This window comes from Sturnus vulgaris, chromosome Z, assembly GCF_052056855.1.
Source record: "Sturnus vulgaris isolate bStuVul1 chromosome Z, bStuVul1.hap1, whole genome shotgun sequence".
Classification (NCBI taxonomy): Eukaryota; Metazoa; Chordata; class Aves; order Passeriformes; family Sturnidae; genus Sturnus; species Sturnus vulgaris.
Window position 1 is genome coordinate 48,536,287 of NC_142283.1, and position 13,103 is coordinate 48,549,389.

The 13,103-nt window shown below is 34.8% G+C and overlaps 1 protein-coding gene across 1 annotated transcript in view; it reads right to left on the reverse strand.

The window, feature by feature from the left end:
- The window catches only part of CNTLN (centlein), a 168,238-nt gene that overhangs the window by 89,964 nt on the left and 65,171 nt on the right, over positions 1 to 13,103 (reverse strand). The window contains 2 exon segments of the mRNA XM_088157014.1: positions 388 to 509; positions 5,465 to 5,590. Of these exon segments, the coding sequence (XP_088013140.1) occupies positions 388 to 509; positions 5,465 to 5,590 (248 nt within the window).

Below are 13,103 nucleotides of genomic sequence, written 5' to 3' on the forward strand. Positions count from 1 at the left end.
TTTTCATGAATAAAACTATTTTTAAAAACTACTTGAAACATAATGAGCAACTGTTTTGTTACAGAAAATTAAAAACATACAGACAACAAAAAAATGAGTGAGGAATTAGAAAAACATAAGTAAGCAATCCTAGCTGACCTTTGTCCAGTAGTCAAGCTCTCAATGAGAGCCTAAATAAAATAAGTCAAGGTCAATAGATTTCCTCTTGGTTCCAGCTGCAATTTTTCTCATATAGGGGTAAGCCATGTATTCTGCTTTAATAAAGGATAATCTTGACCACATGGTAGCTTCTTCCTTCAAATCACATTCTCTTTTGAATACCTATGTAATACTTCTATTCAGATTTCTTGTGTAAGGAAAATGTTTTTAATGAGCTATGTAACTTACCTGCTATCGCCCTCTTCCCACTGCTTTAATTGCTCTTTTACTGCTCTGTAGTTGGTCTGTAACATCTGCAGCCTCTCTTCATGTTTTCCACAGGCTGCTCTTAGCTCATAAGATTCTTGAGACTGTATGAAACCAGAAAATCAAAATCAGAGTTGGACAAAATGTAAGAGACGGTTACACAGATAAAATGAAACAAAAGTTCTCTTCTAGCAGCTACTATGAGACTCAGAAATCTAAATAGAAAGATCGAGACTCACAGTTCTTGAAGTTAAAGTTTTCTTATTACTACTTTGGAAAATTGTGCTGATTTAGCAATTCAGTTAAATATTATTTTCATGCTGCTGAAAGTTTTAAAAGTTTACTACCAAAATGTCAGCTTTTATCTGGTGAATGCATAGGCCTCATACATTTTAAAACACATAGACTGAAAAAGGATTGTTGGCACTGTTTTTTCATTTGAACTACTTTTTTTTTGTTGTTTTTTTCCCAATGGAAAACTGATCTATATATTTTCAAGGGAAATACTGGCTACATGAGAAAAACTTACATTCAAATGGCTTCAGGATTTCCTCACATATTAAGTTGTTTCTGTAAATATATATACATCTGCAACACCCAGACTTTGTCCTCTAGTAATGCAGCAAACAAGAAATAAAACCAGTTTTTACAATAGCTCTTATATAATCAAAACCATACAAAGTAATGTACAGAACAAAAAGTAAAACACACCTTGACTTATATTACAGGATAGCATCATGCAAGCTTAAAAAAAGCCTTTTCTAAAAGGCAATACAATGCTCTGGGAAAAAAATTAACACTAAGAAGAAGTATTTCACAGTGTAAAGCAAGTCAAACTCTGGCATACACTAGTAAAGAATTCACCAGCAAAGAATTCATTATGCTGTAGCAAAATTTGCAATCAGAGCTTCATTTTCAGTTCAATGGGGGCTCTGCCTGTAGAGCAACTACAGCACTAAATAAATCAGAATACTTTATTTGCAAGTATTTACTGCTTATATGTAAGGAGGACTTTTCAGCATTAGTCAATAAATTAGACAGACAAATAGTCAGAGCTGCAAACAACAAAAATTGAATCCCACTATAAAAACATGGGAAGGGTTTCCAGAGTACTGCTAATTATGAAGTACCTGTACTAAGCTTGGCTTACCAAATGTAGCCCAGCTTTCATGATGCACAAGTTGAAAGGTACTAACTAAAGTTTCAAATGGTACTATATAAAAAATTCTAGAAGTTCTCTGGAAGTGACTCAGGAAACACAAAGAAAAGATTTAGGAACATAATCAAGTACAAAGTAACTGTACCATTAAATACTTTCCAAAAGTGGTGGTGGTAGGTTTTTTTCTGAAATAAGCTCAAAACCAAATACATTTATAAATTTTGAATTTTTAAAAAATTCGTTTTACATGGCTCATGTAAATATCACAATGTAATTAAAAACAACTACATAAATAGCAGTATAAATCTTAGACTAAGAACAGAGAGACCATCACCAAACTTTGCAAGATGAAATTTTCATAAGAATACAATTACAGATGTTCAGTTTTCAAGAGAAGTTCATGAAACAACTGTTCTGAGATCGTTGATATTGCTAGCAAAAGCTGGTCAAGTCTGGCAGGGTACTGGAAAATAATGTCTTCAATATAAATCCTCAGAAGCTTATTAGTATCAATGCCCTTTCAGAGATGCAACCAACTGTAGAATTTGGCCTTTCCTATTTATGAATCTACATTTTTCATTATTGCTTACCTGTTCTATTATCCATTCTGTTACAGTTATTGCCTTCCCTTATCACTTCTCTGCTCTTGCAAAAATAGAAACTAGACAATTAACTGCCCTAATCACTCTCTCTGTTGAATTAAGCACTTCAGGACTTAAAATATTCATTGAAATTTCCATAATCTGTTAGATTCATCTCTGTCTGAATGATGTTATATTTAATAACTGAACTGTCTTGTACACAGTTTTGTATATATTTGCAGAAATGGGACAGAACAACCCTCTCTAGCTGCGCTGGACCTCCAGATTATTCTCCAGCTGTCCCTTTTCATCTACAGTACTTCCCATGCAAGAATGAAAAACAGTAACACAAAGTTCCATCTGGAGGAGGAAAAACCCCACTGCCTCTGAAAAAAAACCAAGCCCCTTTTATCTTTTTAAATTTTTTTCTTTTTTTTCTTTTGGCGGGCCTCTCAGACAAGTCAAAAGATTTTAATCACTAATTCAAATTTTTGTTGAAACTGACCCTCTGTTATAGTAAAAAGGAAATTTTAAAAATTACACTGATTCAATTATTTGACTATGCTTAGGCTTACAAGAACTGAGTCCCCTAATAGTTGCAAAAATAGTTATTTCCACAAACAGTTATGTGGATAAGCTGCAATACTCATCTACTTTCAGCATTTGAACATTCATGTTCAGCATTATATACGGAACAGGACTACATACAAAATCTGAGGTAAATGTCAGAGTGGTTTTGCTCACACAAACAAGTATTAAGGTGGCCCTAAAGACTGATGTACATATTCTAGTTTTATTTACCTCCAAAAACTTTAGAACCTAAAAAAGATGAGAAAACTCAAAGCGAAGAGCTCCTCTTGGTTTTGAGCTCCTTCCAATTAAAGCCAGGAATACCTCCTCCAGGCTACACCAGTGATCACAGCTCTAGGAGAAATACAGAAGATGAACATATTCTTAGTTTGTATCAAATGCCTACTTCTCAACAACCAAATGCTTACTCATTCCTTGAAGATCAACGATAGACTGAAGTAATTGTGCTTTGCACCAATGTAAGTAGCAGCTTGATAATTTGTTGTTTAAAACCCAACACTTTATTTATTTTGACGTTCTCTTCTGTAAACAAAGGTGCAATCAGACATGCTCTGTTACTTTTTAGTATGTCCAGAAACAAAGCCAGTTCTGTATAAAAACTCTGAATTTAAATGATTACCCCATTTATACTAGCAACAAAGATAAGAGCCACCTTTTCTTGTTCAGAAATGAGTCTGCTGAGAGAACAGGAAAAACCTGTGAATGGGACCTTGACCTCCTCTGCTTCTTTGCAATGCTGACTGGTGCATTCCTTTTCCTGAAAACCCCAAAAATAGAGCTGGTTTTGTTTTTTTTTTAAACTTGTTACCAATTTTTTTAAAGGACTAATGTAAAAAGTCATCATTTCACGTCCCAGACATGCATCATCAGTGTATGTATTGACAGAGCAACCATTTCTCTGAGCAAGAAAATTTCAAGTAATCATACAGACAACGCTTTGTTTGAAGATGCAATAATGCAAGGACCAGTTTTGAAAATGTTGATAAAATCCTTTTTTTGTTGTTGGAAACTATGCTTAATTGAAGGCAGCATTAGGAAACCACAGAATAGTAATTGAAATGTAGTGATATTAACTTTATGACAGCTTAGTTCACTGTCATGCTGGCAGTAGCCTCATTGAAATATGAATGTAGTGCCACAACAGTGTTTGCTATGATGACCTGGGCCTCTACAGCTTCTTTTCAACCCATTAAAGCAATCTGCAAAAGGAGCCAAGTAGATTGTCAAGAGGAAATGCAAGAAGTTCATGTGTTCATTTTCAAGGGGAGATTTAGCCTTAAAGACACCATGGATGTCTGCAATAGAGATCCCGCACCTGTAACATCGTAAAGCTGTACAGATTTTAAAATTATACTTTAAGATTAAATAGAAGATAAGTAAAGGTAGTATAGTGAATGGTACAAATTATTATTTTAGGTTATGCAGAGAGAGCTCTTTCTCTTCTGCATCTGCTTTCCTCCATCCTCTTTCCTGAAGAAATGTGGAGTTGTCTATCATTTAAGGCAACAACCATACGCACTAGTGTGTGTTTTGCTTCCAAGAGCAGAACAGCTGCACCCTACAGTTCCAGAATAATCGGCAGCATCAGTGTCAGGCAGGCCAAGTAACGAATATGAAGCCTCCCAAAGGCCAGTTCTCAGGTTTAGCTGGTGGACATGCCTTAGATTTCTCAACAGGGAGAGCAAACAAAACAACAATTAATTTTCTGTCTCCCAGGAACAAAACAACCTGGAACACTGAATCTGAAGTCTAAATAATTTCTCCTGTTTATATATTCTACATGTGTTGACTCTCCCAAGTATACAGATGGATGAACTGTGGCATTTGTACTGAAATATATTTCCCAATTAGTTTTTTTTTAAATTAACTTATCACTGTGGTTGGTAGAGCTTCCAAATTTTTTCACTTACCTTACTTTTATCACAGGATGTTCAATATAACCAGTTCTTCTTTAGACTGCACATACTTGAAAAAATCTTTCAAATCCCACAACTGAACAAAGATAAGCAACAAAAGAGAGGGAGGAGAGAGAAGAGAGGGAAGAAGATGTATTTTAGGTGTTTAAGAAAATGTGACTCAGGGTTTGCATTTTCCATTCAGAGGTGCAATTTTAAACCAATAGTTTGTTCAAAAGGTATTTCTGTAGCAAAATACCAAAGCAAGAAAAAAACAGCTACAAAAAAATTGTGAAACAGGGACAAAATGAGAGACTGTAAAACAAGCTCAATAAAAATTTTCTATGAAGGGGTGGAGCAAGGGGAATTGTTGTTTTTTTTTTTTAACAGTATTTATTAGACCAGCAACTAACTGAGTCATAACTTACATAATTTCCAGGGGTCAATCTTATTTAATTTATTGACTTCAACATTTGAAAGTATTGCTTTATTGTATAGAAAAAAATTCTTTGCACTTTCAGTGTTTTTACTTTCTGGTTTACTTCAAATGAACACATCAATTTCTCGGAATATATATTCTCAAACACAAACTTTGAAAATATATTAACAACTATGTGTTATTGATGACAGCTCAATTAAGCTTCCACAGGACTGCAGGTAACTCACACAGTAAAGCAAAAAGGTAAACCACTGGATCTGTGATCCAAACAGACTTACAGTCCATAAAAATATGTGTATTTTTAATTTTTAAAATGTCTATTTGTTTTGGTATATCTTTGTCTATGCAAGCTTATAGCTAGCAGGCTATTTATTTATTTTTATTTAATGTTCACCTTTAGCTGTAGCATCTTCTCTAAGTTTTCAATCTTCCTTTCAGCTATTTTAAGCTTCTTTAGTTCCTCTGACTCTCTGAAAGAGCTCTTTGGGGACAGAGACCTTGAACATTTCACAGGTGGTTCCTGGAGAATAAAACAAGGACATGGTTGAACTAGTTGGAACACCGGATTATGAAAGACATGCAGAATTAAAGAAGAAGTAATTTTGAATACTAATAATGAATTATAAAAAAAAAAAAATCTGCATGGAATACCAGAGAAATAACAAGCAGAATTACCACAGCGCTACCACTAAAGGTTTCTCTGTGACTCGTTAATGAGAATATTCATTTACATTTACATTGTTTCTTTCAGAATAATGATGTCCCATTAGGGAAGACTAAAGGGTTATAGACTCAGAAATGCAAGAAACCTCATTACAAAGGAGGGGATAGAGGCTGGTCTAATTGCTCTATAAGGGTCCAAGGTTACACTTGATAGGACAACCAGAAACAAGAGGGAAAGGATTTTTTTTCCCTTTGAAATAGTTTAACACACTGTGAAGTTGAAGGAACAATATGCTTGAGGAATATAAATACAACAGACAGTAGATCTTATACCATAATGACCATATGGTCATTAACTATAATGTGACTAACTAGAGACAAGAATATGTGTTTATATTATGTACAGCTTCATATAGCAATCTGGAGAAAGAGTATGTGAAAGTAACACTTAAACTGGGCAGCTTTCTTGTTCATTCTATGTCATATGTCCTTATGGCAGAGAAAGAAAGGCCTCATAAAATTAGACTTTCAGATTTTTGGAATAACTTTGGTTAAGAACAGTGAAATATTAACACACACTTAATGCCAGTAAGGTAAAATACTGTTGCATCAACACATAAAGCCAAACAGAAACTTAAGGTAAATTATTCTTGTTGCATTATGCCACTTTTTTTGGGAAATAACTGATGCACAATAAAATGAATTAAGAATAAATTCTTCTTCAATAGTGTATAAGTCAATATTTTCACTAGACCATTAAATTAATTTAATCTTGAAGAGTATCTTAATTAGCAACTGACATTTTTTCTTTGACCACTACCTTCCAGTATGAAATATTTATAAGACATCATATACCACAACTTCATTTTAAATAGCACGGGTTTCCAAAAAGGCAAAAAAAAAATCTATCACAAAATATCAGAGAACAATAATATCTCATATTTATAATGTTTATATTTATGAATGTAAAACACATTTCCAATGTGTTTTTTCATTTGATTTCAGAATTCTTTTGTTTATGACACATACCTGAAAGAGACATAAGAAAACCCAACAAACAAGCATGCAAAATTATTTTTTAAAAACTGTTACATCCTCACAAAAAAACCTCCAACCAAAACCAAAACCAATCCAAACAAAACAAACAAACAAACAAAAAAAAACAAAAAACAACCCTAAACAAAAAATACCCAACAATCAACTAATAACCAAACCAAATCAAACTAGAACACCCACACCCCCAAAAAAACCTAAAATCAAACGAAACTATAAATAACAAACCAAAAACAAACAAACAAATAAAAATTAGGCTAAAAAGAATCCCAAAAAACAAAGCCTCACCCTAAGTGAAACCAACCCCCCTGCACAAACCCAGAACTAACATATGGAAAAAATTTTAGTACATTTAAAATCTGAAATATCTGAATACCAAAAAATATAATCATCTTCAAAGTCCCAGATTTTGTGAATCAAGCAAAGAGCTTTAAAAAAAAAAATAACCCTCCTATCTTCTACATTCCTTAATCATGTATGACTGCACTATGCATTATTTTTCAAGAATTATTTTCTAGGTAAACTTTATGCTTGTATACAGAAAGTCTGGAATATACACAGTTTCTCTGAAATCAGAAATAGAAGGTCAAAGCACTCTGCTTGCTGCTAAAGTGAAGGACAACAAATGAAACAGAGTGGATCAACCAGCACCAGATTGTTAAGAATAAATAGGCAGAGAAAAGTCGAGAAGCAACAGAAAAAAGAGAAAAAAATACAGAAAAATATAAAATTCATTGTTTTGCTAGTCTAGTCGCAGCTGATCAGATAAGAGGAGCACATAGGAATATTTTTTATATATATGTATGTATGTATGTATGTATGTATAGATAGATAGATAGATAGATAGATAGATAGATAGATAGATAGATATTGTATACACATACAGAGTTTATATATAGCTACCTGGGATTGTGCTAGAGACAAGGTGTGTCAAAAAACAGAGAAAACTCTTAAGCACTTATGGATATGGAAATTATTTCCTGTGACAATGGATGGGCTTGGTGATATGTATTTAGAACATGCTATTGCTTTCACCTTCTTAGTGATCAGACTAAAGTTCTGTGGAGAAAGGGCACTGGATCTGGGCTTTACAGTTGCACATAAGTAGTTTGAACATAATCTTTGCTAAGGAGGTAAACAATTCTATCAAGACAAAAGAAATTGTGTAGTAAAATATACTGTAATTAGATTGACTGGGGCTGCTGCAAAACTCAGTTCGAAAGATGGCAACTGCATTACCCTTCTCACAAGTGCAAACTTTACTGCTCCAGCTGCCGCCAAATATAAACATTTAATTTTTAATTCAGTCCTCAAATTCTACAGAAGAACTTTGACATACCTGTATTAAATATATTCAGGAATGTATAAAATGTTTCAAAATTGAATGTTTCAAAAATTTTCTACATGTTTAGGAGTAAAAAACCCCTCCAACGTTATCAGTGAATAATGTTAATCCAAGTCAGTAAAGGAATCCAGACCAGAAGATTTTTCATTGAATGATCCTAAAACATTTTTACCGAAGACTAAAGCAAATAGCAGAAAACCAGAGTTTCTAATACATAATAAACATAAACTTTTCTTTTACAGAAGATTTACCATAAAGAAATAGCAGGTAAGTAGATGGGACACACATAACTGATAATGGAGGCACACAAGCAGAAAAAGAAAATATGCCTATTTCTAAACAACCTTCTGTTACCTGTAAACAACCTTCTGCACATGAAAGAAAACATGAGACGAAACTGCAAATATCCACATTCTTGAATTCAACAGGTTTCATGCTGAATAAAGTGCCAAAAGAATTCAAATAAAACAAACAGAACCCCAGAACAACCAACCACAAACAAACAACAAACAAACAAACAAACACAGAAACCAAAAAACAAACCAACAAAAAAACTCCAAAAATCAAACCAAAGTAGGGAAGTCAGAACTCCTCCTGAAATGTTTTGAGTCCTTTTTCTGCATAGGCATGATATCAATGAAATATCTCAGCTACAAGACAACCACAAAACCCTATTGAATTAGTCAGCAGACATATGAATGCTAGTTTAATCAGCTAACAGAAATCATATATTGCTCACAAATTTACGAAGTTTAAGCTCCAAAAAGAGCTCTAGGAAGGTCAAGCCAAGTCTTCATACACAACAACATTCAGCTATACCATTTTTCACACAGACTGGACTATGATGGTTATAATTGCCTCTAAATACACATTTAACAGTATCATGAAACAGGACATTACAATCGAATTTAACCAAGCTTTTAACCATCTCTCAAATAATAAGTTGCTTCTATTACTCTGTACAGCTGTTGGCAAGGGGTGTGGATTTCTGCAATTCACAAAGAAACCAACACGAGGCTATAGATGTATATATGCTGTTGCATATATACAAACATAGAGAATACAGAAGAATGTGGCCATACATCCCAATTTATCACAGTAGTGCCAAGTTTCTCTTTGTACCAGGCTCTTCTTTTTCACACCTTTCTAACTATTCCTTCTCTCAAAGCCTTCAAAATTTCTTAGAGCAGTAAGTCATCAAAGTGGTGTTATTCTGATCAGAAATGATTCCATGCTTATTTGTTCTTTGTATCCTGGGAATGTATATAAGGTGGAATGAAGGACAGCACAACAGTCTTTGTTAAGTCAAAAGGACCATCTTTTTAAAACAAACACTGAATATCCAACATACTCTTCCTGTCAAATCATGTGCTAATAACTTCTGACCATAATAATTTTGTCATAAAAGACTGAAAAACAAAGGAACGAGAGGATATTTCACTGCAAGGGAAAAAGGGTAAAGTACTACCACAGCAATACCACCTTCTCTATATTGGAAAATCCAGAGTATTTCCACAATTTCACTTACTGTGTTGTCTAAATACAAAGGATTTGTAGTTCATCAATTGAGTTCCCAAAAGACTTAATAGAGGCTTGTGTGCACTTGTTGAAAAGTGGACATACCAAACAACCTTGACTATTGAAAGAGCAAGACTCAGATCTACATATCAAAACAGGAAGAGTTTTTCTACAGTAGGCTTTAAAACTTGTATTAAGTTTTACTCAAGGGAGTGTATTGCTTTATTTTGACACAGTTCATGACAAGCACGGCAGTCTCATTTACTTTCCCCTGAGGAAACAGAAAAAGACATTGTGAGGGCCTAACCCAGGCAAAGGGTCAAATACCCACTCTAGTGCTCTCCCACTTTCTTTCCCCACTAGGACAAAAGGAGGAAACATGATGATAAAGCTTATGGGTTTACCATTCAGCATCATGGGCTGACTCGACTTGAAGATAATCAATTAAAGTTATTGCCACTTAAGATATATTAAGGTTGTAAGAAATAAAGAAAAAAAATTAATTAACACTTTATTCCCTACCCAGGAGGAGCTCCCAGCTTCTCAGGCACAACTTCATTCCATCACTCAACTTTTTGACCACCACCTGAGCCATAGAGGCAGAAGGTTTACAATTAATTCATAACAGTTCCTATTGGGCCATTCTTTCCTCCTTACACTTTTCTCCTGCTCCAGCACACAGGCTCTTCACAGGTTGGAATCCTTCAGGATAAACCTATTCCAGAGCGAGTCTTCCATGGACCACAGTTCACGTAAGAGAGGAACCTGTTCCAGCATTGACTCTCCTCCACAAGCTGTGGTTCCCTGAGCAAATATCCACTTCCTCTGGGCTCCTCCACAAGCTGTATTATTGACATCTGCTCCACCGTGATCCTCTCCATGGGCTGCAGAGAAATAACTTGTTTCCAGCACGTGAAGCAACTCCTTCCTCTCCTCCTTTCTGACCTTTATGTTTGCTAGGCTGTTTCTCACCTTCTATTCTTCACTCTACACTGCCTGTGTAACATTTTGCTTTTTCTAAAGCACATTTGCACAGAAATGCCCACAACATGCTCCTGAAGAAATGTTCTAAAGTGTGTCTTTTCCCAAAACTAACATACAGTACAAGTCATTAAGAAAGAACAAGCCATACATTTTTCAAAGAATACCATATTTGGATGAACTAGAAGATTTCTCAGGAAGTGGACATGATGGTTCACCCTTGTACATTATTTATACCATTCAGAGTCACATTCACCCTTGGAATCTTGTTAAAAAGATCTCTTCCAAGTTTCCCATACTTTATCCAATCACAATAGAAACAGAGGAAGAAGAACATGAACACATTGAAAAGCATCATGATTTCAGCTAATATATCCATTTAAATCACAGAGTTATTTACAGACATCATTCACTTACTATAGCTTATAGTTGTTATCATTATTTGATGCCTAAATCAAACAGTGAGACTCCATGAAGCAGGCAATTCAGCACTATACAAAGTTGAGAGTGTAAACTTCAAAGGACATTGTTGTCATTCTTCCTAGAAAATACACTATATCCCACTCTAAAAGTCAAGAATTTGGAAAAAAAAATCTTTTTCATTAAAAAAAATATTATAATAACCATTTATATTTCTCTCACTTTCCTTACAGTGAAAGATGGTCATTCTGATACACACCACAAAAATCTGATAAATATTCATTTTAGCAAACCTACAAAGAATTTATCCTTCAAATAGTTCATTTAATTAAGAATCCCTTATTCAGTATTTAATAAGGTAAAACCTTCTACTCCCAACAGCTATTTTAACAAGACTTTGGCAGATAACACAGGAACTATTCAAACAAGCTTCCAGAATTATAAGCAGCGTCAACAGATATTAAAATTATTATCTGGACCCTTGAGCAAAAACGTTTGGCTTCACCCACCTGACTTACACACAAATACACCAGACAATAAAACTACCCTACCTCATGCTTTCTTCCAGTCCTTATATTGCTGCTTTCCAGAGTATCTGTAGTGTACAAATTATGCTCTGCTAGGTTAAGATCCTTTTTTTTTTCATTTTTTTCTGTAAAAGCTCCATTTCAGATTCTTGCACTGTAATATAGCACTCTAGCTCACTTAAAGAAGGCTGTTGAAATACCTAGAAAATGACAGTACAGGTATATTACACTGGTAACAAAAAATCAGAAGCATAACACACCACTTACATAAAACTGCCTAGAGAAACATATTATCAACATTACAGAAACATGTAAAAGCTGCAAATAATTCTGCTTTCTTAAATGGTTCATGAATCCATAATCAAAATCAGATCTCAAAATACTAAGGAAACATTTTCAGACACTGCTTCTGCAGTAACTCATTCTACTTATTAGATGGTATTTTGTATGTCACATACTGTTAAATTTCTTGGAAAAAGATTGCACCTTCTGGGCTTGTTTCTGGTGAGACTTCAAGTTCTAAGTATCACTGGCCTAACAAAAAAATATTAACTGCATATTGTGTAACTAAAAATATTTTTAGTTAAGAACTGCCTTAGAAAAGCACTTTCTTACTGTAAATCTACAACTTGTAGCCATTACATCCTTAAACTCAGACAGTGGAAGTGTTGTGGTCAAACTGAAGACTCACAAAAAAAATAGATTCTAGGTCACAGTGTTAGTCAATGTTGGTACTTTATTTTGTTAAACTGCTGAATTCCAGGACCTTTCCTAGCAATCAATACATGTGCAGCAATTCCTTGGCACAATACAAGGATGCCACACACCAACCAACTTGGCCTAGTTACCAAACCTGTTCAGAGAGGACACATTTCACTGGTAGCATTCCACAAGTTATATCCCTGATGCCCAGCAGCAGACTTATGTATCCACGGCCAAGACCAAGATGACTGACTCCTTGTCAACTGAGTTTTCATCACCTGCCTGTGATCATACCCCACTCTGTAACAACCACTGGGCAAAGCTTTTTCTGCTTTGTGTAAGCAGCAGCAATATGCCTGTTGAGTCACCTTATGGCAATAACAAAATGAAATGCTTTAGCTTAAACCTCCTCCTCAGTGCCATAAGGCTGGGGAGAGACATTCATCTTCAAACAGCTATGCCAGACAAAGATGACATAAATCCCACATGGTCAAAGCATCCAGATAGCTGGAGGTTAGCACCACAGCGCCATTGCTGGAGAAGGAATGATGTAAACTGCTTCCCAAAGTGACTGCATAACTAAAAGGGCTGGTTAATTTAAAAAGTCAATGGAAGAGGCTTGAGCTGACCTTTTACTGCATTGGTGAGGGGAAATTCATGAAACTCTATTGCTAGTGGTGTTCTGACAGCAATGACACGCAGCTGGCAAGCTGCAAAGTCTTCAATCAACAAACTACATCCACAAGACACAACCTTGAGACTAACAAGAAGTTTTATTTTATCCCTTATTAACTAGGTCCTGACAACATCACTTGCTTGCAACT